Source organism: Malaclemys terrapin, chromosome 25 (genome assembly GCF_027887155.1).
Source record: "Malaclemys terrapin pileata isolate rMalTer1 chromosome 25, rMalTer1.hap1, whole genome shotgun sequence".
In the NCBI taxonomy this organism is placed as follows: domain Eukaryota; kingdom Metazoa; phylum Chordata; order Testudines; family Emydidae; genus Malaclemys; species Malaclemys terrapin.
In genome coordinates this window covers 13,794,400-13,818,771 of record NC_071529.1, presented here as the reverse complement: position 1 = coordinate 13,818,771, position 24,372 = coordinate 13,794,400, and the positions used below count along the sequence as shown (strand labels likewise).

Below are 24,372 nucleotides of genomic sequence, written 5' to 3'. Positions count from 1 at the left end.
GTGTTGAAGGCACCGCCCAGCCCTTTGCCAGTCCTGAGGCTACAAATACCCGTTCGTTTCCCTTCCTCCCCAGCGAACCTCTTCCTGCTGATCTCCTCTATCCTGGGAGCCAAGACGGCCGGCACGCACACCCAGTTCGTCCAGTGGTTCATGGAGGAGTGCGTGGACTGCTTGGAGCAGGGCAGCCGCGGGAGCATCCTGCAATTCATGCCCTTCACAATGGTGAGTTCTGGTTCTGCTCCTGCTCCGCAGCCCCTGCTCCGCAGCCCCTGCTGGGATCTGGGACCCAGCCCCCCACGTGGCAGGCCCACCTGCTTCACTCCGCAGTGCCCGGGCCTGGGGCTGCTGTGGCGTGGAACTGGGGGCAGGCCGCTTGCCTCTACAGCAGCTTGGCACAGCGAGAGGCTGAGTCAGGCCTATAATTCCTCACCGCGACGGAGGGGAGGGGCTGTTAAGGGAGGTGGAGGGTCAGTAACGGCACCGTGGGCGACTTGGGTGATTGCGAGCGTTTAACTGACTCAGGGAAGCCCGTTATACGGGGCAGCGTCTCCGGCCAGTATCCTGGGCCTCGGCCTAACAGCGAAGGCTAAACTGTTACAGCAGCTCCGGCCCGTCGCTTGGGGCAAAGTTGGGCTTGTGGTTTAAAGCCTGGGACTAGGAGTCAAGAGATCTGGGTTCTGTTCTCCGCTTTACCAGTGATTCGTTGTGTGACCTTGGGCACCTAGCGTGCCTGCTCCTGTGCCTCAGTTTCCCCTTCTGCTCAATGGGGTTAATCCAAAGTGCTTTGAGATCCTCTGATGGGCCTCTCTAGAGATGGGCAAAGCGTTGCTGTTGTTATGAGAACCTGATTTGCTAGCACCGAAGAGCAGCCGCGTAAGTTGCCTCCAGTTGCAGTGAGGTCGTCTTTGGGCTCAGATTCCTGTCTCGTAACCCGCTGGCAGCAGGGTCACCTCCCTTTTCTAGTCTGGCTCATGTCCCGCCGTCCGGCTCAGGTGACCTGCATGCTGGTAGCTTTTGCAGCCCTCTCTCCAGACCACTGGCACCTCCAACGCTGACTTGAGGCATCCGTTTTTCTCCTCCCCTCTCTCTCTGGGCAGGTGTCAGAGCTGGTGAAAGTGTCCACCATGTCCAGTCCCAAAATTGTCCTGGCCATCACGGATCTCAGCTTGCCCCTGGGTCGCCGGGTCGCTGCCAAGGCCGTTGCTGCTTTGTGAACACGGCTCCCCCTTCCGCGATGCTGCGTGAGGGGAAGGCGGGACAGAAGCCAGGGGGAGCTAGGAAAAGTGGACAATGGATCGTCTCTGGCTGCATGGATCCCGCCTGTTCTCCGTGCCAGGAGGACACCATTGCAGTGGACTCTGAGTCTAGCAGTGCCTCATTCCCAGGAACAGCCGGTGGCCGGAGAAGCAGCTTTCCCCAGCGCTTGGTGTGTTAGAGGTACCAGTCTCTCCAGCCCACGCGGGATTGTGGTTCCCTATCGTCATCTGATGCCGAATGCTGTTTGGCTGTTGCTTGGATCTTTTTTCCTAATGTTTTAAGACCTAGTTTTTTATTCTCATAAAGCCCAGGTGCTCGGGGCTTTCCTAATAGCCTTTGTGCCAAGACGTGGTATCTCGGGAGACTGATGGTTTCCCTGGGGGCCCCGTAGCTGGTATATTTCTCCACTTGCTGTTGGGGTCTGCGGAGTTGTGACAGAGTCCTGGACTCCTGTTGAGCAAAACATCCTGCACACGGGAACCGGAGCTGAAGAATGGCTACAGGGACCCCGTGGCTGCTCGACGCCTTCCTGCCTCCAGCGTGTGCAGCTTTATCCGCTTCATCCATGGACCAGTGACTCTGAAACAAATGTGTCTGGGGCCTTCATCTCCAGACACCCAACTGACAAGCAGCCGCACGACATCTGGTCTGTAGCAAAGGTGCTACGTACTGCGACTTACAGATCCCAGGGGTTTCTGAAGTGGTATTTTTAAATCTATAGGGGCTGCATAACTATTATTGCTAGATAAAAAAGGGGGGCGTTGTGGTGGTTTCTTCTGTAGCCTTCTCGGGCGCGATCCTCTGCTGGTTTGGGAGTCTTCAAAGTTCAACTTTGCAGCCGCCGTGGCTCTGCAAGCAAAACGTTGCAGCAGACCATTCATGCTTCCCTCCTGTTCCGATTAGCTCCGTCGCGTAACGTCGCCTGCCCGCGGGTCGGCAGGGAGTGCCCGGATTCCTGTGGGAATACAGCTCGGAACAGGATCCGTGCTAGATTTACCCCGTCTCCTACGTTTTGCTAAGCTAAGCAGCTAGAACAGTGCAAGGGCAGAGACGGCACCGCTGTCGCAGGGGGAAGAGGTGCCAGTTAGTGCTTGTGGAAGACAGCAAATAATACTATGGCTTGGAGCCACCTAGTTGCTGTGTCTGCTTCCCCTACACAGTTCTGCCCATGCCCCTCAGCCCGACCCGCTCCAGTCCCTGCCCCAGGCCTGTCCTGAGCAGGTGCTGCCAATCAATCCAGATATCCCTGCGGCTCCCCAGTACCTGCCTGCACTGAGCCTGGGCAGAGATGAACCAAACTCGCTTCTGCCAGGTGGCACAAGCTGAGTTCAAGTCTACGGGCAATGCTGGTTCATCCCATGTGACGCCAGAAGGGGAATTTCAAGCATGGAATTTGCCCTCACGCCTTCATAGGTTGAAACGCTCATTCCCCTTCTGCCAGCCAGTGTATTTCTGACACCGTGTAAAACGCCTGTCGTGTGCTACGTCTGACTTGTACCATGTCTAATGAGCCTTCTCCTGGGTTGAATAAACCGACAATAAACCCCTGAGAGCAGATCGCTTTCTGTGGCATTTCTCTCCCATCGCCAAGCAGAGGGTGGAACTAGCAATTCTGAGATACGGTAAACCGAAGAGCGAGCGCACATTACAACTTTCAAATGCTCCTTCTTTCTCCGTTCAGCCTGGTGCTTTTCTCCTCCTTCCTATAACGCAGGCTTATTGTGCTGCGGGGCTTGCCTGCTTTTTCCAGCTGTTCATGAAGCCAGCCTAAAACCACCACTCTCCTGGTGGAATACATCGCGACGGGACAGCGGGGTAGAATGATTTACTGCAATCTGAATGTAAGGGAGTCCGGAGCTTGCCGTCCCCAGCCAGAGGAAACCAACATTGCTTGCAAGAAGAAAGGATTCTTACCCTTGCTGAAGTCTTGCCCTGCGTTCCACCCCAGAGGCAGCAACATTATCTCAATCTGTATCATCTGTAATTCCCTTTGGACTGTTTTGTGCCTAACAGATTTATATTTTATCCATTCCTGTTGCTTTCAGATCTGCGGTTCATGACTCTTACATACAAGATCGATTTTAAAAATAAAAATACCTCTCTAAGGAGAGAACAAGATCTATGCATAGGGTGAGGTAGAGCTCCCAGCTCCTAGGGATATAAACAGACTTCCCCTCAGCTCTGACAAGTGCTTGGAAGACAGAGCACTCTCTGAAATGGAATGTGAGCCTCCCTGGGGAGAGCGCTTCTGATAACCACCGCCTGTCGTGTTGCTGGAAGGTCTGGGGTCAGGGTCCAGCTGACTCGCGGTAGCAGTCGGGGGCGCTGGACTGAGCTATCTTAGGAAACGCCTGTGAATGAGTGAGTGTGACAGTGGCTCATGCGGGCGAGTAATTGTAAGTTGCTTTTGTTACAGCACTTGCTTGGCAGTTCTGCTGTGAGAACAGAGCTTTGATTCTGTGCAAGTCATTTGCCTGGAGTAAATAGCGCCTGGCTCCTTTTAATCGCCCAGCCCTGGGCTTGGTCAGATTGCGAGGGTGCTGAGTATTATCTTATCACTGACAGGCTGAGTGGGAGCGGTTGGCTTTGCTGAGTTTTTGCTGGTTTGTCTTTTCTTCGCTCACGTGTTTTGCTCGAGACAGGAAAGTGAAAAGAAGGGTCGCTGAGGGGCGCCTTTAGGATTAACTCTTGGCTTTCCCTGTTAGCATCTCTGTAACTGGGCCCTTCCCCTTAAGTTCCCTGTGTCCCCAGGCTCTGATCCATCCCAGCTGCCCTTCTCCCGTGTGCCCTAGGTTCAAGGGCAAGGGGGAGCTTGCCGTGTGTCTATCCCGACACGGGGCTCTCAGCCCGATTCCAGCCAGCGGTGGTCGGCTCATGTGCAGCTGATCCGGTGTAGACCCCTAGTACGGCTAAAGACACCATTGACCCCTGCTTGAAACTGGAGTGAGCTGCTGTGGTGCAAATTGTGCCAATCCTTGTCTACACCTAGTGGCTGCCCCAGTGCAAACGCTGATGGCTGGGGGAGGGTCTGTTAGATTCCCCTCTGGCCAATTTCTACAAATCTCTGTGTTAACTGGCCCTTTACCCAGAAATCCTGTCTTACTGCGTCAGGCCGCTGGTCCCTCTCACTAGTATCCGGGCTCTGAAAATGGCTAGCCTCTGCTTGTTGAGTGGGGAGGTGAAAAGTTAGCACCTGGCTGGCTGGGCCATGTTACCTAATGGGCGGAGGTTGATGGACTCCTCCTTGCTCTCTGCAGCCATTTGCTGGTCAGACAGATAGCAGATTTGCAGCAAGAGACTCTCCCTATACAGGTGGCCGTTCCGGCACTCACCAGCATTGTCATCTTTGGGAGGAGTAGCTAGGGGCTAGCTCAGGGCATGACCTGACTCTTGTAAGCTCCTTTCCTAATCATCTCCACTCCTGGTCACAGCTGGAGTGAACCAGGCCAAAGACCTCCGTGCCATGAGTGGAGTCTCCGAATTCGTCCCTTTGCCTGGGTCTGTCGTTCTAGTTTGTCCTCAGCAGCCATGGGGTTGTACCATAGTTGAGCAGATGGACCCCTGTTCTGGAACCTGCTGTCGGGACCTTTCCATGCAAAGCAATGTCCATGCAACATGCCTGGAAAGCGGATTCACCGCTAAGCAATTCCATTGAAAAGGATGTACAGAAATTCCTGCCGGGAAACGTCCATTGGGATTCCTTGCTGAACACCCCATGTGACTCACGCACGTGTCTGATTCAGGCCGTGAGCCATTGCTGAGACAGCACCGCCTGGAACAGAACATCCCCCTGACGCAGCCCTGCATGGGAAATTCAACGCCTATCTCGGAATCGGCCTCGCCGAGCAGAGAGATTGCGGGGAGTGGGGACCAAGGGGCTTCTCACCAGCACGGTTTGCTTTCGCCTCAGTCCCTGCTCTGCTCCACGCCTGCGACCCCTAGCAGCAAGCAGGCAGAGTGCCCCCAGAGTTCACCAATCCGCGGGAGGTTTGCCCACTTCTAGCCGGGAGTGGCTGTTTGTGCTTAGGGAGACAGTGCGACTGCTCTTGCAGAACAGCTGCCTTTGAGACCAGTGGGCGTCTTGCCATCGCCTGGGATTCTGCATTGGCCTTAGTGTGGCTGGCTGCAGCGTCAGCTCAAGAACGTCCTTGAGAAGCTCTCTGGGCTCCTGTGGGATTGGGTAAGGGAGCACCATGTCCTAGAAGCCTGATGAGCATTTCCTTCCTGTTTGGCTGTCACATGGAGCTGCCCGCCAGCCCACAGTCATTGTGCGATGTCAGGGAAAAGACAGTGTGTCCGGGTAGCTGACAAGGAACGAGAAAGGGAGAGTTGGGACGCAGGCTTCCCAGCCGAGCCAGCTCCACTGTGTGTAGCAACAAGGCTGGGCCGTTGTCCGCTGGCTTCGCCAAGCGGTTTCAAAGAGCAGCGATATCCAGCCCGGGGCTGATGTAACCTCGTTATGTAACGTGGACCGGCTCACCCCACCCTCGTTTTTTTCAGAAGGGGAGGGAGCAGCAATAAAGGGGGCTCGTAAATCACCTGCGGCAGCTTTCAAGTGGTTGGGGTGCTCGGGGCGGTTGAGCAAGACTCCTGCCGGCTGACGTAGTGAAGGGAGGAGAGGCCTGCGAAATGGGTGATAAGGCTCATTGGCATGTGGCTGTAATGATAACATAGTCATTCCTAGAGCCTGGGGAGTGGGGTGGGAATGAACCCTCCCCTGCCCCCCAGCCACTCTTCTTCCTGTGATACAAGAGTAACGGGCGCTGCTCTTGGGTAATGTACAATTAACCTGTGCAACTCCCTGCTGCAGGAGATTTATCTTCAGCACCTTTTAAATTAGACAGGAATGGCTCAGCGTAGCGTCTTGAGAGGCAGGAGGCAGAGGAACGAGACGTGTCGCTCCTGATTTAGGACTTGGTGGGAGCAAACAGTTCCTGTGGATGGCCCAGAGTTGCACAGGCAGGTCCATTGGGGGTTTTTATGGCTTCCCCTAAGGCATTTGCCCTGGGCTATTGGCAGAGGCTCTGCCACTCTAGGGTGGCAGCTTTCTACGGCGCCCTGCCTGGCATCCCCTTTTGTGACCCATTATCGTTGCAGCAAAGCAAACTGTTCTTACCGCCCCGGCACACCCACATCTTGCCACCAGCCCAACCCTCGCCAGGTTTGCAAATATTTGCCCTGCTTTGGAAGGGCTTCCCGAGCCACTGCAGCAGCAGCCCAAAGCGGGACAGTCCCGGCAGCTCAGTGCCAAGCAGCCGGCTTTGCCTGACGGGAAGGGAGCAGGGTTTGGAGAACAGGTTTCCCATAAATGCTGATAAGTGGGGAGGGTGGGGGTGGGGGTATGAATGAATGAGCTCGTTATACCTGTATGTCTCCTAAAGCGTGTGTGTGGGACGAGCCCCAAAAGGGCCGTGGCTATCAGCGATATTGTCCAGGCAGTGAGCTGGGATCGTCTCCCCCAGCAAGGGGATGGGAACCCCAGCGCTTGGGACGTTTAAAAAGCACTTTGAACAAAGTGGTGGAACACACTCACTGAGGAACTCCATCGTGCCACAGCAGCAAGGGGTGGTTTAGAGGGCCCCAGAGGGGTGTCCAGTTCTCGGAGCCGATTTCCACTAGGGTTGACTGGGTTTGGAACATTTACAAGGGCGTGGGGGGGGGGGGGTTAAAAAAAGGGAAACCCTTTGCTCATGGGACAGTGAATGATAGAGACTCTTGCATCACTCTCCCTGTGTCATGCTCCCCACCTAACACCTACAGCAGGGGAGTCTGGGGGAGGCTGTGGCAATGTCATAGGATGTGGGGAAGTGTTTCTGGTAGCTGGGGAAGTAGCTGCTGTTGTAATCCAGGGAATTGGGGGAGAGAATCGTAACTACAAAATACCCCAGGACCAGGAATGAGGAAGAGATTCAGCTCCGAGTCCATGCCGTCATAAAGTGACGCAAGAGAGCCATCCGTCTCTCTTCTGGAGAGCCCCCTCCACGCCTGTGCTAGTGTGAACCCCAGTCAGAGTGATCAGTGTTTTGCCAGGCGGGGGAGTGGATTTATTTCAGGCCAGGCTGACTCCTGAGGTCTCACAGGACAGCTGCCGGTTGTTGAGAGTGATGCAGCTTATGTGGGTGTGTTAACACGAGAAAGCAAGGCCTAGAGAGCTGAAGTGACAGCACAAGCTATGCAGCGAGTCAATAATGTACCTGGCAACCCAGACATCCCCTGCCTCAGTTTCCCCATCTGTAAAATCGGGATAACGATCCTGACCACCTTTGTTGAATTTCCGCTGATGAAGAGCGAGCGTCTGTGACCATCATACTAGTCCGGCCCACTCATGAAATAAATCCCTCTCACAGCAGTAATGAAAGAGGAATTTGTCGAGCTGGAGTCACCCACGTCATGCCAACTCGTGATGTGACCGAAATTGAAAGTGACAGCAGAAGAGAAGGCAGGAGCACGACATGGTGGTGGGTTACTTTGTACATTTCATTATTTGAAACCAGGCCACGCCCTTCCGCCTGCAGTTTTAAGGAGCCACATGGTAGAGCTGTGAGTAGTTGTAAAGTAACTGTGTGTTATGTCCCTCCCCACATGACTTTGCTCGCTGAGGACACCAGTCTACCACTGCTGCCTGCTGATGGAGTTACTCCTCTAGTCCAGGCAGTAGAGGTCTGTGCCGTGGTGCTGACCCAGCATCTTGTGCCCATTGTGCGCTGACTGGTGCTAAAGGGCCTTGTGGGAGGCTCCAGAGAGGGATGTAGCAATCGATGGAAAAGCTGTTGTAGCACAGGAACTTGACAGGGCTGGAGGCTGAATTTCTTCTGCAGAAATGTTTCCTGCCTCCTGTTCGCATCAGTATTCCTCAGTCGTTCACTAACGTCATAGAAACGGGATGGAAGGGACCTCAAGAGGGCAAGTCCAGCCCTCTGCGCTGAGGCGGGACCAAGTGAGCCCAGACCATCCCTGGCAGATGTTTGTTCAACCTGTTCTTAAAAACCTCCAGTGACGGGGACTCCACAGCCTCCCGGGAAGCCTGTTCCAGAGCTTCGCTACCCTGAGAGTTGGAAAGTTTTTCCTAATATCTCACCTAAATCTCCCTTGCTGCAGATTAAGCCCGTTACTTCTTGTCCTACCTTCAGTGGACACGGAGAATAATTGATTCCTACCATTCTCTTTATATCTGCCATGAACATACCTGCAGACTGTGATCAGGTCCCTCTCAGTCGTCTTTTCTCAGGACTAAAGGTGGCTAGTTTTTTAACCTTGCCTCATAGGTCAGGTTTTCTAAACCTTTCAGTATTTTCGTTGCTCTCCTCTGGACTCTCCCCAATTTTCTTAAAAACGTGGCGCTCAGAACTGGACCTAGGACTCCAGCTGAGCCTCACCAGAGCCAAGTAGAGCGGGACAATCACCTCACGTGTCTTACATCTGACACGCGTGTGGCTGCACCTCAGACTGATACTAGCCTTTTTCACAGCGGCATCACATTGCTGACTCGTGTTCAGTTTGTGCTTCCCTATAAGCCCCAGATCCTTTTCAGCAGGACGACGGCCCAGCCGGTTATTCCCCACTTTGTAGTTGGGCTCGCTCGAGAAGGGAGTCAGCATTCCCTTGGTGTGGCATAGCTGAGAAGTGAGCGAGTGGCTCCACTAGGATTACCTGGAAAAGCACCAGCTTGCAAGGTCAGGGGCCAGCTGAGCCGATGTCCAGGTCCAACCATCTGGCCTGGGGAAGCTATTCCACTTTGGATAATTGGTGACAGAATCATTGGCCCAGGGAGAGCGGGTGCAAACATGAGTCTGGTGCTTGGAGCACTCCCCTGGGATGCGGGGGACCCAGCATTCAATCCCTCTGCTCCAATGGCTTTTTATTATGTATTATCCAAAGTGGAACAGCTCCAACAGGAGGCCATGAAGGAGCCCTGCATCGGACGATCCCCTCACCCCATTGTTGGGGCATTCACCTGAGAGGTGGCAGAGCCCCGTTCAAATTGCTTCTCCCCTCTGGGGGAGGGGGCACCTGAACCAGGGGTCTCCCACATCCCAGCTGAGTAGCTAACCACTGGGTGGCATCTGCTCCTGCTGCCACTGTTACCTGATGTGTGTAAGCTCGCCCCAGGGGGCTCATCCGCTCGGTGCATGCTCGCTGGGTCTGGCCTGGAGGGGAGCTAGGTGAACACCCATCTGCCCTGGTTTGAGTGTCACTCTGGGGCTTATCCAGCCGCCTGGGGTGGGGCTGCAGCGCGCATGGTCAGAGGCAGAAACTTTCACTGCCACAATGTAGGTGCTTGGCCATTGTAGGCGCCTATGGGGTCTTGTGAATCCCGGAGGAGCCTGATTCTGGGTTTAGATTTAAAAATGTTATTCAGGCTAATGTTGAATATTATAATACACAGTTGTGGGAAAGAGTGTCTGTACATCTGGGTGTAGTGCTTAGATTATCCACAAATACAAAGTTAGTTTTTTAAAAGTCACATGATACATAGAGTACATAATCAGCAAAAACCCAAATTTGGGTGAATAGATTTAACAATACAGTTTAGATATTAGACTCAGAGTACTCGGGTACATCCCTCATGGAAAGTTGGACAGAGATTTGCTTGTGTAAAGCAAAATATATCAAGAAGTGGAGTTTGTCCCTCAGTAACTGAGAATTAGGTTGGTTGTCCATCTAGAAAATACGATCCATGAGGAGAATATTTGTTACTTTCCTGACTGCGCTTCTCATCGGCCTCCAGTTCATCCCTCCTGGTGTTGCCGATGTCCGGTGATGTGTTCTAGGTAGATGTCCCTCAACCACCTGACGGTGTCCATGCGCTGACCAATTCCGCATTCTCTCAACATCGCTCGTTACTGGGGTCCCATGCGCCCAGCGCTCCGACGATCAGTGCGTGTCTCTGGACCCGGAACCCTTAGTTCTCAAGGTGTCGGCCAGAGGGGGCGTATTTCTCTACCTTTTGAGCTCGGGCATCGTGGAAGGCCGGGGTCCTGTTCTCGAACGGCACCGTGACGATCTTCTTCCACTCCTCATTGGTGATCATGATGTCCGGTCACAGTTGGCTGTCGGTTCCGGGGATGGCGGAGTTTACGGCAACCTCCCCCACGGGTGGTGGGATGGCTCTGGCCGGGCAGTCTTGGATGGTGTGTCGCAGCTGCCAAGCTCTCGCACGGGGCTTGCAGCTACCCAGGATGTGGGGTAGCGTCTCGTTGGCGTAGCCGCACTTCCTGCATCGCTTGTCCCGATTCCCGTGGCGGGCGGCTCCAGCCCTGGCTGCCTTTCTGGAAGGGCTGCTTTAACCAAACACAAGGGATTGGGCTCAGGGCAGGGTGCCTGGGTTAGAAGCGGGTCCTACTAAGGGAGACCTACTGGCTGCTCCTGTTCTTAACCTCTATTAGCATTAGGCCTGGGGGTACTTCTCCTAGGAGGTTTCAGAGTAGCACCCGTGTTAGTCTGTATCCGCAAAAAGAACAGGAGTACTTGTGGCACCTTAGAGACTAACAAATTTATTAGAGCATAAGCTTTCGTGGGCTACAGCCCACTTCTTCGGATGCATACAGAGTGGAATAAATATTGAGGAGATATATACACACGTACAGAGAGCATGAACAGGTGGGAGTTGTCTTACCAACTCTGAGAGACCAATTAAGTAAGAGAAAAAAAACTTCAAAAGTTTTTTTTTTTCCTCTTACTTAATTGGTCTCTCAGAGTTGGTAAGACAACTCCCACCTGTTTATGCTCTGTGTGTGTGTGTGTGTGTGTGTGTGTGTGTGTATATATCTATATCTATATCTATATATGTATATATATATGTATCTATATATCCTCAATATTTATTCCACTCTGTATGCATCCGAAGAAGTGGGCTGTAGCCCACGAAAGCTTATGCTCTAATAAATTTGTTAGTCTCTAAGGTGCCACAAGTCCTCCTGTTCTTTCTCCTAGGAGGTCTGCTTCAGATTCAAACGCAAAGGTGATCTCAGGCTTCCACAGAGGAGCAATCCCCTTATCTGCATCCCCGCCTCCAGCTGGCCCTGGGGGAGGGGAGGAGGTCCAGACTGCACAGGAGGGGCTGTATTTCCTCTGGGCCATTAGAAATCAGCCCTGGGCGCTCTCTGAGCTCTCCGAACAGCTGGGAGTCGGTGAATAATGACAGGGGAGTCCCCCTCTTCCCTTTATCTTGAGCCAATGGTCAGACGGCAGTGAAGCAATAGTGGAAAGCGCTCTGGTTTCCCAGGGGAAAACCCTCCTGCCTCCGTTGGATGTACATCACAACGATGGTATCTACATGCCTGGGCAGCAGCCTGGCCCTGATACCATCTCCCTCTGGATCAGCCCCTGGGTCTTGCTCTGGGTCCTCCCGCCCTGCTGACTTTTCTGGCCTTTGCAATAGTTTAATCCCCTGCAGCCTCAGCCCCATTGGTTTAACGCTGCGCTGAGGCCAGAAGCGGCCGAGGCAGAGCGCCTGCCGAGGAGTCCACTCACACCAGTGTCCACGGGGGAGCAGAAATCGCTGGGGTGGCCCTGTTTGCTGCCCAGTCTAACTGTGCAGCACCCAGAGAGTCCAAGGCCCCTCTGCGTGGTGGGGCTGTAGATAACGTGTCAAGCCTTTGCAGCGGTGGGTTGGGGAATGGGATGTAGTGAAAGGTAAGGATAGCCCTTGCTCTGAGGAGTTCACCATCTGAAAGTCTCCTAACCTGTGTCCCCCACCTGTGCCTCAGTTTCCCCATCTATAAAAATAGGGCTAATGATCCTGACTCTGCTTTTGTGACGTGTTTTGGGATGGGGGGGGGGGGAGGGCAGCCCAGGAGCTCGGCATTGTGATTAAACTGCTGTGCTGCCCACCCACCATTTGGTGTTTCACGTAAAGTCCCGGTCCTTGAAGATGAGAGACCAGGGGAGAGCCTCATCTTTCTTAAAAAGTCAAAAGTCTAGATGCTCACAGGTTCCTAATGTCTGGGCCCAAGTCCTCTAGCTGTTGTGGTTGTGGAGAGCAGCTTGAAAACATGATCCAAGTGCACCTAGAGGTTAAAAACCAGAAGGTCAATTAAATAGAACCTCATGGTTTTCAAACCAATCCTTCTGGTGCCGGAGCTGGTTCAGCCTGCCAGTCCCCTGAAGGCTGTTTTCAACCCCAGAGAGTTCGATCCAGCCTTTAAGCATGTTGCAGGAGATGGTCTTTTGTCCTTAGCGGGTGATTTTTTAGGTGCAGTCATTCTGCTGTCAGGAGGTGGGGGGGGGGCGGAGGCCAGGTCACTTGCCATACCTGCACTCAATGGGGGTGCCTCTGGGACTGGTTTGGGAAGCAGACCCCTTTGGGGGCACAGACCAGCTTGTCCTGTTATGTTTTGATGGCTTCTGATTCAGATCTGGAGTCGCTGATTTGGCTGGCTCTGATTGCACTGAGTGGAGATTAGGGGAACGCCTTGTGTGACGCTGTAGGGAATCTGGGGGACACTTTAGGATATGATGAATACCAATATTGTAAAATTGCAGTGAGTTATGCCTGATATGCCATGTAAGATATCCGCAGAAATGTTATAATCTGCCAGATATGATCATCTCATTTATGTGTTTGTATCACCTTTGTATTGTGGGTTATACACTTGTAGGTATGGCTATATTTCAAAACGTGTGTTATACTTCTGGGTGACACCCCCCAGACAGTTTGGCATCAGCACTTCCTAGCTTCGTTGGAGCGCTGGGCACATGGGACCCCAGTAACGAGCGATGCTGAGAGAATGCGGAATCAGTCAGCGCATGGACACCATCAGGTCCACCTGATCCGTTGAGAGGGACATGCCCATGGACAGAACTCTAACGCTGGCAGCTTGTACTTGGAACAAAGGAAATCAAACTGCAAGGCAAGAGACTATAAAAGGCAGCTGCATCTTCTTCCTTTTGTCTTCAGTCCTGGTTCTTGTCTTCAGTTCAGTCCTGCTTCTGACCTCTGGAGTAACCTTTCTACAAACTGAAGCTCTGAACAAAGGACTGAATGACCCATCCAAGCTGTGGGTGGGTTCCAGAGGGAATTTCAAGTCAGCAAACTCATCAATACTGCTAAGAACCTGATCTGTGTGTGTATGTGACTGTTTTACCATTTAACGTCTCTTCTTTTTTCTTTATAATAAATCTTTAGTTTTAGACACTAAAGGATTGGCTGGCAGCTATAGATCCAAACCATAGTGACCTGGTAACAGGGCTGATCGTTTGGGGTCAGAAGAACACTTTGTATACGTAAGCAGAGCTTTTTAATCACTTTTCTCTGTGCTGGGCCTAGGTGCTGATTGGGAGCCAGAGAACTGGAATGCAATAAGGGGACTGTGTGATAACCAGTGCGGGGGATCAGAAGCACAGTGTGTGAGTGGTTGGGGAGTTTAACTTCAGTGGTACCCACCAGTCTTGGGAGGATCTGCTCTCCCTTTTGCAGCCTGCCCTGACCGTGGCATTTCCGGTGCGGGCTGCCCTAGGCACACCGGGTCTGGCCCCACTCGTATCCAGTCCGCGTGCTGCGGCGGCCATCGTTCTCCTCTCCCGTTGCTTTGCCCTTGTCTCCCCTCTCTTTGCATCCCACGCCGGCTTCCCCTTCTCCATTGCATCAAACAATCGCTGCTTGTCTTCAGTCAAAGCCCTTCACAGCCTCCCCCCTCCCCTCGTCTCATTCGCCATCCAGCTATCGACTGTCCCCTCCGGTCAGCCTCTGTCACCCACTTGTTATCTTTTCAAACTAGCATCCGTGTGCTTTCTTCCCTGCTGCCCCTGGCACTTGGGCAGGGCTCCCGATCGATATCCACCTTCAAATCCCCCCCGCAAAACTCTCCGAGGCCTCCAGGTCTACAAACACTGGGCGAGGCTGCTGTGACTAATCTCCCTACCTGCCATGCTGACCAGCATGGTCTCCCTGGTTCCTTGCACTCCCCTTTCTGTCTCCATCTCTTGTCTTGTACTTAGATTGTCAGCTTTCTAGGGTTGGGATGGTTTTGTTCGGTGTCTGGACAGGGCTCCAGATATAGAGAGCCCTCGTCTGAGCAGATGCCCCAAGCGCAGGGGTGTTCAGGAGGGGGACAAGGATTTGGGGTACTGCAGAGGACGTGAGGAAGATTCTTCTCCCTTTCAAGTGCTCCTTGGTCTGGTGACAGCTTTCCCCTCCCTGCTCCTGAGATGACTTATCTCCCTAGGGTCCTTGAGCTCTTGAATTGCCTTCCAGGTGGGCTGGAGCTCCTGCTCTCCCTGAAGCTTTGGGTATGAACTTTTTCGAAGGAGCTGAAGATATTCGGTGCCAAAATCCCACTGGGGGCTGACACCAACTCCTTAGTCCCCTTTGAAAATCCCTATCTGGCTCTGTAATGGGCTGAAGGGTTAAAGGGCTCTGACCTTCGAACAGGCCTTGCGTCTCTTGCTTTGGTTAAGCTCAGGTGCAGTTTGCGTTTAATATTAGATTAATTCTCCATGGCTGGGCTGGATGGACCTGTGGGCTGGCATGAACAAGTAAAGAGAACTATGAACTAACTGCGTGGGGGTCTCTCTGCTATCATCCTAGATAAGGGACTGGTTTATTTCTGGTTAAAAGTGTTAGCGCGAAAGACCGCGCCTCCCGATACATTCAGCCAAACATCCATGTTTTAGAAAGTACCAAAATATTTTTAATTCTTTGTTTTAAATAAAAATATAAACCGATTTGGTCTGAGCCAAGCCCAGACACAGTAATAAATACAACACATTGAAATATAAACCAGTTCAAGACAATTACAAAATAGCCCACGCTGCTGGGCATTTTGCCAAGTTAAGAGGCAAAACTCCAGAACTTGTCAATGAAGATCTTGCATTTGTTTTTTTTAATTAAACTCCAACCATTCAAGAATGGACATTCTTCATCTGGGGAAGTAGAATTGCACAGTCTCCGCTAATCTAGTACAATGTGATTCATATCGAAATGCATGGGAGCGGTCTGTCGGTGACCGCTTTGAAGCATATGGGCAACGCCAATCCCTGCAGCTCAGTTCACACTGGTTGGATTCAGAGTAGCTGGAATTAGAGCCAGGCAGAGTCTGGTAGGATTCAGGTTTGAGCCATTCTCGGCAAAAACTAATTTGAAATGAAAGGAGCGATGACAGTTAAGAGTAAGAACGAAGATGTAAATCATTAAGTTAAATTATAATAAATAAAATCAGTTTGACATGAATGTAAATCTCATGGGTGAACGAGGAGGAACAGTGGATTGTGCATTTGAAAAATATAAATATATAAAAATAATATAAGAAAGGGTGAGCTGGAAACCTCAGAAACTCATAGACGTTAAGGTCAGAAGGGACCATTATGATCATCTAGTCTGACCTGCACAACACAGGCCACAGAATCTCACCCACCCACTCCTGGAACAAACCCCTAACCTATGTCTGAGTTATTGAAGTCCTCAAATCGTGGTTTAAAGACCTCAAGGTGCAGAGAATCCTCCAGCAAGTGACCTGTGTCCCATGCTGCAGAGGAAGGCGAAAAACCTCCAGGGCCTCTGCCAATCTGCCCTGGAGGAACACCTCCCTGTCATTCAATGAGAAGGGCTAGGCATAAGCAGTGCCCCAGCCAAGGACTTTGCTAATGCAGGAGCCTGCTGTGCCCTCCTACTCCCCCAGATCCCACGGGGAGCTGGGCCAGGAGCCTTTGGCTGCCAACCCCCTGGTACCGGAGACGCTCGTTTGTTTAAATATTAAACAGTAACTCCATTGCACGCACATGTCAAAATGCACAACCAGCAGCCCAGGCCCTGCTCCCGGATTTGCTGACGCTGCACGACATTCAGTGATGATGCCCGTGGGTCGTTATAAAGGGAATGGAGTTGGACTTTAAAAACATACCATAGACCAGTTGCACTTAAATACGTCTGCCAACAGCTTCCACACCCCTATAAATATATTAAATAGTGATAAATATTAAATAAGCCGGGCAGGGTTTGCATTGGGGCTGCGTGTGTGGATGCACCAACCAGCGGTGAAGCTCACAAATGAGAAATAAATAACCTTTAAATAGCACAGGGTGACCAGATATCCTGATTTTGTAGGGACAGGGCCAGTATTTGGGGCACCTATTACCCCCACCCCTGTCCTGATTTTTTCAAACTTGCTATCTGGTCACCCTAAAAGAGAACCATGCCCAGCCTCAAACCCCGGGGAATAGTAAACGGGTTTGGGGCAGGGTTTGCCATTGACCCCGAGGGAGGGGGCAGCTGCTGCTGATGCCTCAGTCCAATAGTTAAGAGCCTTGGTTGTTGCTTTGCAGAGTGGAGGTGGTGGGGGGAATAAGGGAGAATCTCCGGCTGGGAGACCTCCCCCGTAAAACTCCCCCTTAGATCTCAAAGTCCGGAGCCCCTCCCCAAGGCATGGGACTCCTCAGGCGCCAACCCCCGCGCCCCTTCACTCCAGCGTGAGGTGGCGGAGGGCCCGCAAGGACGTCTCCAGGAAGCGCTTGAAGTTGGCGAGGATGATGAATCCGCCGGCTTGTTTGTCGAAGTCGGACGAGAGGCTGGGGAGGGTGTCCTGGCCCTCGGCCTTGGGGTACGTCACCGTGTTCAGACCACTCAGATCCTCCATCTAAAGGAGCGGGAGACAGCAAGCATGAGCAGGAGCCCAGTGGAGCCAGCACCTGACGCAGCCGGGGAAGCTTGGGCCAGCTCTGAGACAACCGGGCTCTGGCTCGGGCCCTTCGTGCTGGCGAAAGGAGCCTGAAGCCTCAATCTAGGCACAGGTCAGGGCCGGCATGGGGGTGAGCTGTGAGGCTGAGGGCAGGTCTCTCTCCCCGTCCCATTCAATCCTGCACAAGCGCGTCGGGCCCAGGAACGCAGCAGGGCTGTGGGAAGCAGGGATTGGCTTCACCTTTGCTGCCAGGCCCTGCCCTGGCTGGCTCCCCGCCTGAGCCACTTGATCTGGGTGAAGGCCGCCAGGATTCTGGCTGCCCCCAGGGGCCCTTACCCCCCCCCCAACTGCAAGGGCCTGGTCCCACCCACCGGGGGAGCAGGAGCAAGCGGAGTGGTGTACCTGCTGCTGGATGTTAGTGGACAGGTTCGAGACGTCCAGCTGGAGGGCATCCACTAGGCTGGAGTGAGCCGGCAGGAGCTGGAGGAGGAGGGCGAGGTGGCCGTGGTAGATTTGGAGCCCGTCCCGGATCTGGCTGAAGCAGGCATCCTGTGGGCACGAGAAGGAAGGAGTTGAGAGAGGAGGCCGGAGCGGGGACGCTAGCTCTTTAGTGACCCGATTGGCATCAAGTTTCCTGTGCAGTGTCTATCCCAGCGAAACACCTTGGCTGCGGTGACTGTGCAGCACGGAAGGGGTTAACTGTAACTGAGGTGGGCCAGCTGTTCCCTTTCCCCCTGAGGGGTCGGAGCTTCCCCTGGGGCTCCTTCCTTGCCGGGGACTCCCCTCGAGCAGGGCTGGAAAACATGACCATCGAGCTCAAGACCCTGCAAGGACCGGAGACTCCCCCGCAGCCCCGGCTGACAGATCCGTGAAGCTCAGCGGGGCAGCACGGACCCGGGCCTCTCCCTCCCTCACCGCCGGGCCGGCGCTGGAGATCACCAAGGCCGGGAAGTGCTGAGTTACTGCAGCGTTTGCCAGGGCTGTGAGGAAACCTCTCCCTCTTTCTAGCTCGCTGCCCCTGCCCGGCTATTTTGGGCTGGACTATTCTTAGGGTTGGGTTTATCAGCCAGGCCCTGGCCTGGGAAGGCTTCGGATGTAGCCGAGAGGCGTTTGGGTTCTGGGAAGCTGGCAGCGGAACAGGGTTGAAGGGGTTCCATTGTTCTTGTTTTGGAGAAGGCTGCCGTGGCTGGAGAGAAGCCAAAGCTGAGAACCAGCAGCTCATTGTAGGAGTGCTTTTCCTTCACCCCGGGCCGGGCAGCACCGCGGCGTGCTGCTCCTCTAACCCTTTCGGAGCTGATCCTCACTCCTGCCCCAGGCACAGACCTGCTGCTGGAGTCAGTCCGACCCTGCGGCTGCCACCGCTGTCAGCGGGAGCAAGCTGGGGTCCTTAGGACGCAGCCCACGGATCGCTCCTGCCGCGCCGCCCCGCCCTGCCCCGACCTTGCTGTAGTCCCGTGCGGTCAGACTCACCACGTGGAAGGTCTTGCTGTGACACTGATCCAGCGGGGCCTGGGAAATGCCCAGTTTCTGCTTGACAAGCATCAGCTCCTCCTCGTTGCAGAGCTGGAGGGTCGTGCACTGAGGTGGGATGAGAAGCAAAGGTACAGTCAGGAGGTGGGAATTATAAGCCAAGTATTGCCTCGGCGACGGCTAGCGATTGCTGTTCCGGGACCCCAGTCTAGGCCGAGAATGCGATGGCTGGGGTGGGGTCCAGACACCAGCCCCAACCCTGCAAACACTCCTGGGAGTAACTTTACCCACTGAAGACAAATGCAAAGTTCTACACTTAGGGAGGAAAAAAAAAAATCCAGTGCACAACTGCAGAATGGGGATCTAGGCAGTGGTCTGAAAAGGATTTGGGGGGTGAGTCACAGATTGAATATGAGTCAACAGTGTGATGCTGTTACGAAAAAGGCTAATACCCTTCGAGGTGTATTAACAGGAGCATTGTATGTAAGACACGGGAGGGGACTGTCCTATTCTGCTCTGCATAAGGTTTCAGATGTATTAAGGGTTGTTATAAAGACAACAGGGATCAATTGTTCTCCGTGTCCACTGAAGATCGGGCAAGAAGTAATGGGTTTAAGCTGCAGCAAGGGAGATTTAGGTGAGATATTAGGAAAAACTTGCCAACCATCAGGGTAGCTAAGCTCTGAAACAGGCTTCCCAGGGAGGTTGTGGAATCCGCATCATTGGAGGTTTTTAAGAACAGGTTGGACCAACACCTGTCATGGATGGTCTGGGTTTGCTTGGTCCTGCCCGGAGTCCCTTCCAGCCCTGCCTTTCTCGGATTCCGTTATTCTCGCCTGCCTTTTCCCAAGCACTGTTTTTCTGTTTTCATTTTTGCATTGTCCTTTTCTTTGGCACAACCCCGGGAATAGCAGGAAAGGAGAGGGACTCAGCGCTGCACATTGGCTGGCGTGGTCGTGCGAGACCTTGGAAACTGGACCAAAGCAAACAAATCCACTGGCTATGTGAATAAGACTGGCTGCCCCACAGGGTTAAAATACTGACAAGCACGAGCTATAATCTCCAGGAAACATGCCCATTTGGATTCCCCGGGCCAGCGGGCTGGCCAGCGTCTGCCTCCCAATTTAACACCATCAGTGCGAAAAACTTTTCTGGGCCAAATCCTAAGGGCCCGATCCTGCAAACGCCTTGGTGTGGGAGTAACACTGAATAAACAGGGCTGCTCGCCTGAGGAAGGAGACCTGCAGAAGTGCATGAGGATCAGGCCAAACAAACTGCAGTCCAAAGCAGGAGGAGGATTCACCATCCTCAAATCCGCTCTCTGCCTGCATCAGGCAGGGGCAGAGTGACCAGAAGGGGACGGCTGCAGTTTGCACTGGCTGTGTGGACAGATCCTCTACCTAGCGGCTGGGTAAATTGTCAGGCTGGTCCCTGAGAAGACACTTGTTCAGCAGCCTGCAACTCGTCTGGGAGGGATGGGTCCCTGTTTCTGGTTCTTGCTTTGAGAGAGGCGAAGACACACAGTTCCTCTTGCTCCTGTTGTGTATTTCCTGCCTGGGGTTGAAGTTTGCTACGTTTGCTGGATCAGGAGGGCCCTTGTCTGTGACCCTGCCAGCTGGAGGTAGTGGGGACCTGGTCAGGTGTCTGTCCCTGGGGAAGATCAACACAGCTTCACGCTGCTCTACAGCCGCGGAGTGATCTCCCAATCCATCTCGTCCTGCTGCGAAGTCCTACCGCCCAGCCCAAGGCATAGCTGCTGGGGAAGCCTGTCTGTCTGGGAGCCTGGGGCTGAGATCCTCAGCAGAGATGAAGCCTCCGGATCAGAATGTCAGGGCCCCACCCCTGAGTGCTCAGGGCCCGGCTGCTGGCATCCTCCCTTGTTACAGTTTAACCCACTGCGAGCTCTCCCCTGAGTCCCCTCCAGCCAGGCTGCAGCCCCCAGAATCACTGCTGAGCGAGAGACCTCCAATCGCCAGGGAGGCGGGTAGCTGCAGCTTTCTCGTCAGATGTCAAGAAGCCCCTTTGTGCAGATCATAGATGAACCTCTGAGTGCGTTGCATGGCCCACCCCAGACCTCTGCTGCCCTCCATGCCTCTCCCCCTGGTTCGTGTCGAGCAACTCACCACAAGCTCCTGCACCTGGGCGACGTCCCCTTTGATTTTGCGGATGTATTCCAGGTCCTTCTGCAGGAATTGCTGGAAATCCTGATCCCCGGAGAACTCTGCCAGGGGAGCTGCGTGCAGCATGGTGCACCCCAAACACAGCACAGCGCTGACTAGCAATGGCAGAACAGCTGGGGGCGAAGGAAGGAGAGAGAGGAGCAGAGTCAGGCAGGTAAGTGCAGAGGAATCCAGCTGTGGCTGGAGATACAGAGCGGGAGAAGCGCCCCCTCTCTGTGTTCGGAGGAGATAGTAGGGTTAGTCCAGAAGCCCCAACTGAGGTTGGGGGCCCTGAAGGCCGGGCACTGCACGTACACCTAGTGCGAGACAGGCCATGCCCAGGAGAACTTCCAGTGGAAACTGTTCTCATGTAAGTATCACCCCAAAGTGTGTTGGTTCCCCCAGTCTCTGCCCAAGGAGCTTAGTCTAAAGAAACACAATCTAGACATTAAAGCTTTTAGAGTTAAAGTTAGAATGAGACTTTGATTTAAATCCCCTCTGCTTTCAGCTGCTCATAACTCAGAAATTTTTGTAGCGAGGCAAACTCACCCATAACATGCAGTAAGTAAACCCCACCTGTTTAAAACATAATCCAGCCTGTATAAAACACATGCCTCTTAAATGTTCTGCACTTGTCCCCACAGCTATTCTTTTCCTGGTTATACATAAATAGGCAAATACGCCAGGAAGAAGGAAGAAAAAAAAATTGTTTTTTGTTTGTTTAAATCAAACAACCCAAACAGTAACTGTAGAAGTTGCTGTTCCCCAAATCACACTTACCAGCCCCCTCACCTAGAATAAATCCAAGCAGTTTGCTATTAGGAAATCAGTGGCTATGGTATCTTGCTGTCGAGTGCAGGTTCGTACTTACTTTGGAGAGATCTCATTCTAAATGCGTGGAATCTTCTCAGTATCTCCTCCCCTTTTGAGTTTATGACGGTTCCCGGGAATGTGAATAAGACAGACGCAAAAGCTGCACTAGTCCCTTTCAGTTCACGAATGCTGAACCTCTCATCAATACAGGGCATTTATAGTCTTGTCAGGGAAAATTCACTCTGATGAAATAAGTGTGACAAATCGCTTGGGCAAATCATTCCTAGAATTTGTATTTTCACAGATTTGTATTTTCAAGTTTTACAAAATGTAGATTTTTAAATGGTCCCAATTGATTCTACTTGGGACCCCAATCTTAGACCGCTGGACCTGTTCTCCAGCCCACTGGGGCAAGATCAATAGAAACTCATTAATTCTCATTGCTCTTTAAAGCCCAGAATGACCCCAAAGTCAGCCACTCCCCAAAAGATCAGCCATTTCTTATTCCCCATCAGAGATGTAATTGTGAGCGAACAAGACATCTCAGTCCTGATCAAACTTTGTTATCCTTACAATAGAAGCAGCTGCTTTGTTCTCCAGCAACTTGAGTAGATTGTTTGTTAATTTAACCAAGTAATTAGGTCCTGATGAAGAGAGAGAAATCACCTTTACATTCCTCTCTCCTTGTAGCTGTGTTCACTTGCCCTCAAGTAGAACCACTAACATTCCCTCATGTGATATGTGCTTCGCCTAGGATTAAAACAGCATGTGTCTGCTTGCTGAGAGATCCTATCCCTTAAGTCTGGAGGGGCCCACACCATGGTATCTGGGCCCCAGACCGTCATGAATGATGGTGATCCTCACAGCACCGCCTAGGGAGATAGGGAAGGATCACATGGGGAAACTGAGGCACAGCAAGGTTTTAGGCCAGTTTTCCAAAGTGGTTAGTGATGGTAGATGCTCAACTCAAGACCCTAAAATTCAGGAATTGTCCTATGAAGATCTTCATAGAATCATAGAATATCAGGGTTGGAAGGGACCTCAGAAAGTCATCTAGACCAACCCCCTGCTCAAAGCAGGACCAACCCAACTACATCATCCCAGCCAGGGCTTTGTCAAGCTGGGCCTTAAAAACCTCTAAGGATGGAGATTCCACCACCTCTGTAGGCAACACATTCCAGTGCTTCACTACCCTCCTAGTGAAATAGTGTTTCCTAATATCCAACCTAAACCTCCCCCACTGCAACTTGAGACCATTGCTCCTTGTTCTGTCCTCTGCCACCACTGAGAACCCGAGCTCCATCCTCTTTGGAACCCCCCTTCAGGTAGTTGAAGGCTGCTATCTTGGCGTAAGGGACGTGACTGGGGTCACATGGAAAAGCCGTGGCTGTCTCTGGCCTGCCTTGTCTATTTAGATAACAAGCTCGTTGAGGGCAGGGACTTGCTGTGGGTGAAATTCAAGTCACTGGGAGTCTTGCCATTGATCTCGGCGGGCCAGCGGTTCACCGTGTGTGTGCAGCACCTTGCTCTCAGATACAGACACCACGAGGACTCTGAACCCCTCTTTCCAGCAGCGTTAGCTGGCTCGGGGTGGGGAATGGGCCTGGGAGGAAAGATGTGGGTGCACCACAGCGGTAGGAGCTCCAGCCCCCTTGGCAAGGTCCTGACGGGAGCGATCCTGCACCGGTCTCTGGTGATCGTTCCCCAGACTCGGGGGATCTGACGCGGGCGCTGCTTCCTAACTCCTCAGTGTTCTTTTGTTGGCAGGCTGGTGGGGAAAACACAACGCACATTTCCAGCTTGGGCTGCCTGGCCCAGTGCCAGCTGAACCACCTCCCGCCCGGCTGCGGGCAGGGGGACGATTGCTCGGAAATGGAGCTGGAGAGGGGCTTTGAGCCCAGCCCCTTGGCAAAGCGGCTGCGGCACTTAGTGGGATGGCCTGGAATGTATTGTCCTGGTTCCTTTTAATCACAAGCTCCACATTCTACCTGCCTGGGAACAAGGAAATGGGATTCTGGGCAGGTGCCAAAGTAATAAAAAGTCCAACCCGCCTCACCGAATCCTGGCATGGGGATTTAAACCATCTGTCCCAGCATGACCTCTCGGAGAGGCAAAAGCTGGGGGGGGAGGGAGGAGAACCAGATCCTCCTCATTCTGACCTCCCCCCCCTGACACACTTCCCCTCTGAGGCCTTGGTCAAATCACTTCACCTCAGATAATCAGCCGGGCTCGGAATGTTCCACGGTGACTCAGATGCCGCCCTCACTCCCCCCACGTGGATCTCTGAGCCTGGCGGGTGTAGGTCAGCCAAAGGCAACGGCCTGTGCTGAGTTACACCAGCTAATGGTTGCGAATGTAACCGTTACACCAGCTCTGAGTGTAAACTGAGCCAGCCAGCCCCAGGCAATTGCTCTGAGAGGCATGAATCAAGCCATCCACCTCAATGGGGTGTTAACTGAACCCGAAGGACCTAACTCCTGCTTGTTGTGCTCTGAGCGGGAATTGCTGCTTTGGAAAAGGGCAAACTTAGGCACAGAGCGGGTCACACAGTGGGTCAGTATACAAGTGGATCAGTATACTTCTGGCTCCGTCAGCTCTCAACCACCAGAGCTGTTCTGAGATGGCTCCTTTAAGGGAGTTGGGTGGAGCCCCACCTGCTTCCCAGATGGTGAGAGGAAAGACCAACAAGCAGCTAACTTGAGGGAGAGCGTAAGGAGGTGGGAGGTGTGGGGCTTGCTACGCTGGCTAGGGTTCCCCCTGGGGAGGAGCAAGGCCAAATGAGCTGGTTACCGGTTTGAGTTTGTGTTTGAACAATCAGTAGACCCCTGGTGAAAGGGGCTGAAACATGGACCCTTGAGGGGGTTGGGGAGCGGGCTCACTGATGCACTGGCTGGCGGCTTTCAGGAATGTGGGGAAACTGAGGCAGGGGCAGGTCTGATACTAGGTTTGAGGTGTCCCTGTTACAGAACCTGACTGACAATTTCCTACTCCGCCCACTGGACCAAATTAGTCTAGGGGTTAGAGCAGAAGGGGTTGGAGAGTCAGGACTCCTGGGTTCT

At 53.0% G+C, this 24,372-nt stretch overlaps 2 protein-coding genes across 5 annotated transcripts in view; one reads left to right on the top strand and one right to left on the bottom strand.

Annotated features, from left to right (window-relative positions):
• Window positions 1-13,369, top strand: part of MED24 (mediator complex subunit 24) — a 47,743-nt gene extending 34,374 nt beyond the window's left edge. For 2 of the 3 annotated variants that reach the window (XM_054014318.1, XM_054014317.1), the window contains exons 25-26: window positions 74-222; window positions 1,098-2,812. In XM_054014318.1, coding sequence (XP_053870293.1) covers window positions 74-222; window positions 1,098-1,214 — 266 coding nt within the window. In that variant the 3' untranslated portion in view covers window positions 1,215-2,812. Of the gene's footprint in view, window positions 1-73; window positions 223-1,097; window positions 2,813-12,857 lie in introns of those variants that run through there. The other variant, XM_054014319.1, reaches the window with a different exon arrangement.
• Window positions 13,370-13,518: 149 nt separating this feature from the next.
• Window positions 13,519-21,371, bottom strand: CSF3 (colony stimulating factor 3). 2 transcript variants are annotated; one of them, XM_054014320.1, is made up of 5 exons: window positions 21,281-21,371; window positions 20,465-20,634; window positions 18,342-18,449; window positions 17,274-17,420; window positions 13,519-16,829 (listed from the first exon to the last, which is right to left on the bottom strand). In XM_054014320.1, the coding sequence occupies exons 2-5, from the start codon at window positions 20,585-20,587 to the stop codon at window positions 16,653-16,655; spliced, it is 555 nt and encodes a 184-aa protein (XP_053870295.1). In that variant the 5' UTR covers window positions 20,588-20,634; window positions 21,281-21,371; the 3' UTR covers window positions 13,519-16,652. The 2 variants fall into 2 exon arrangements, with proteins under 2 accessions (XP_053870295.1, XP_053870297.1); XM_054014322.1 differs by having other exon boundaries at window positions 21,293-21,364.
• Window positions 21,372-24,372: the final 3,001 nt, after the last annotated feature.

Excerpts from the sequence above, each read along its gene's own strand:
- CSF3 (XM_054014320.1), bottom strand. The coding sequence starts at position 20,587 with ATGCTGCACGCAGCTCCCCTGGCAGAGTTCTCCGGGGATCAGGATTTC. Across the intron at positions 18,450-20,464 it reads CCCAGGTGCAGGAGCTTGTG|TGCACGACCCTCCAGCTCTG; the intron begins GTGAGTTGCTCG and ends ATCCCACCTCAG. Across the intron at positions 16,830-17,273 it reads CCACTAACATCCAGCAGCAG|ATGGAGGATCTGAGTGGTCT; the intron begins GTACACCACTCC and ends CCGCTCCTTTAG.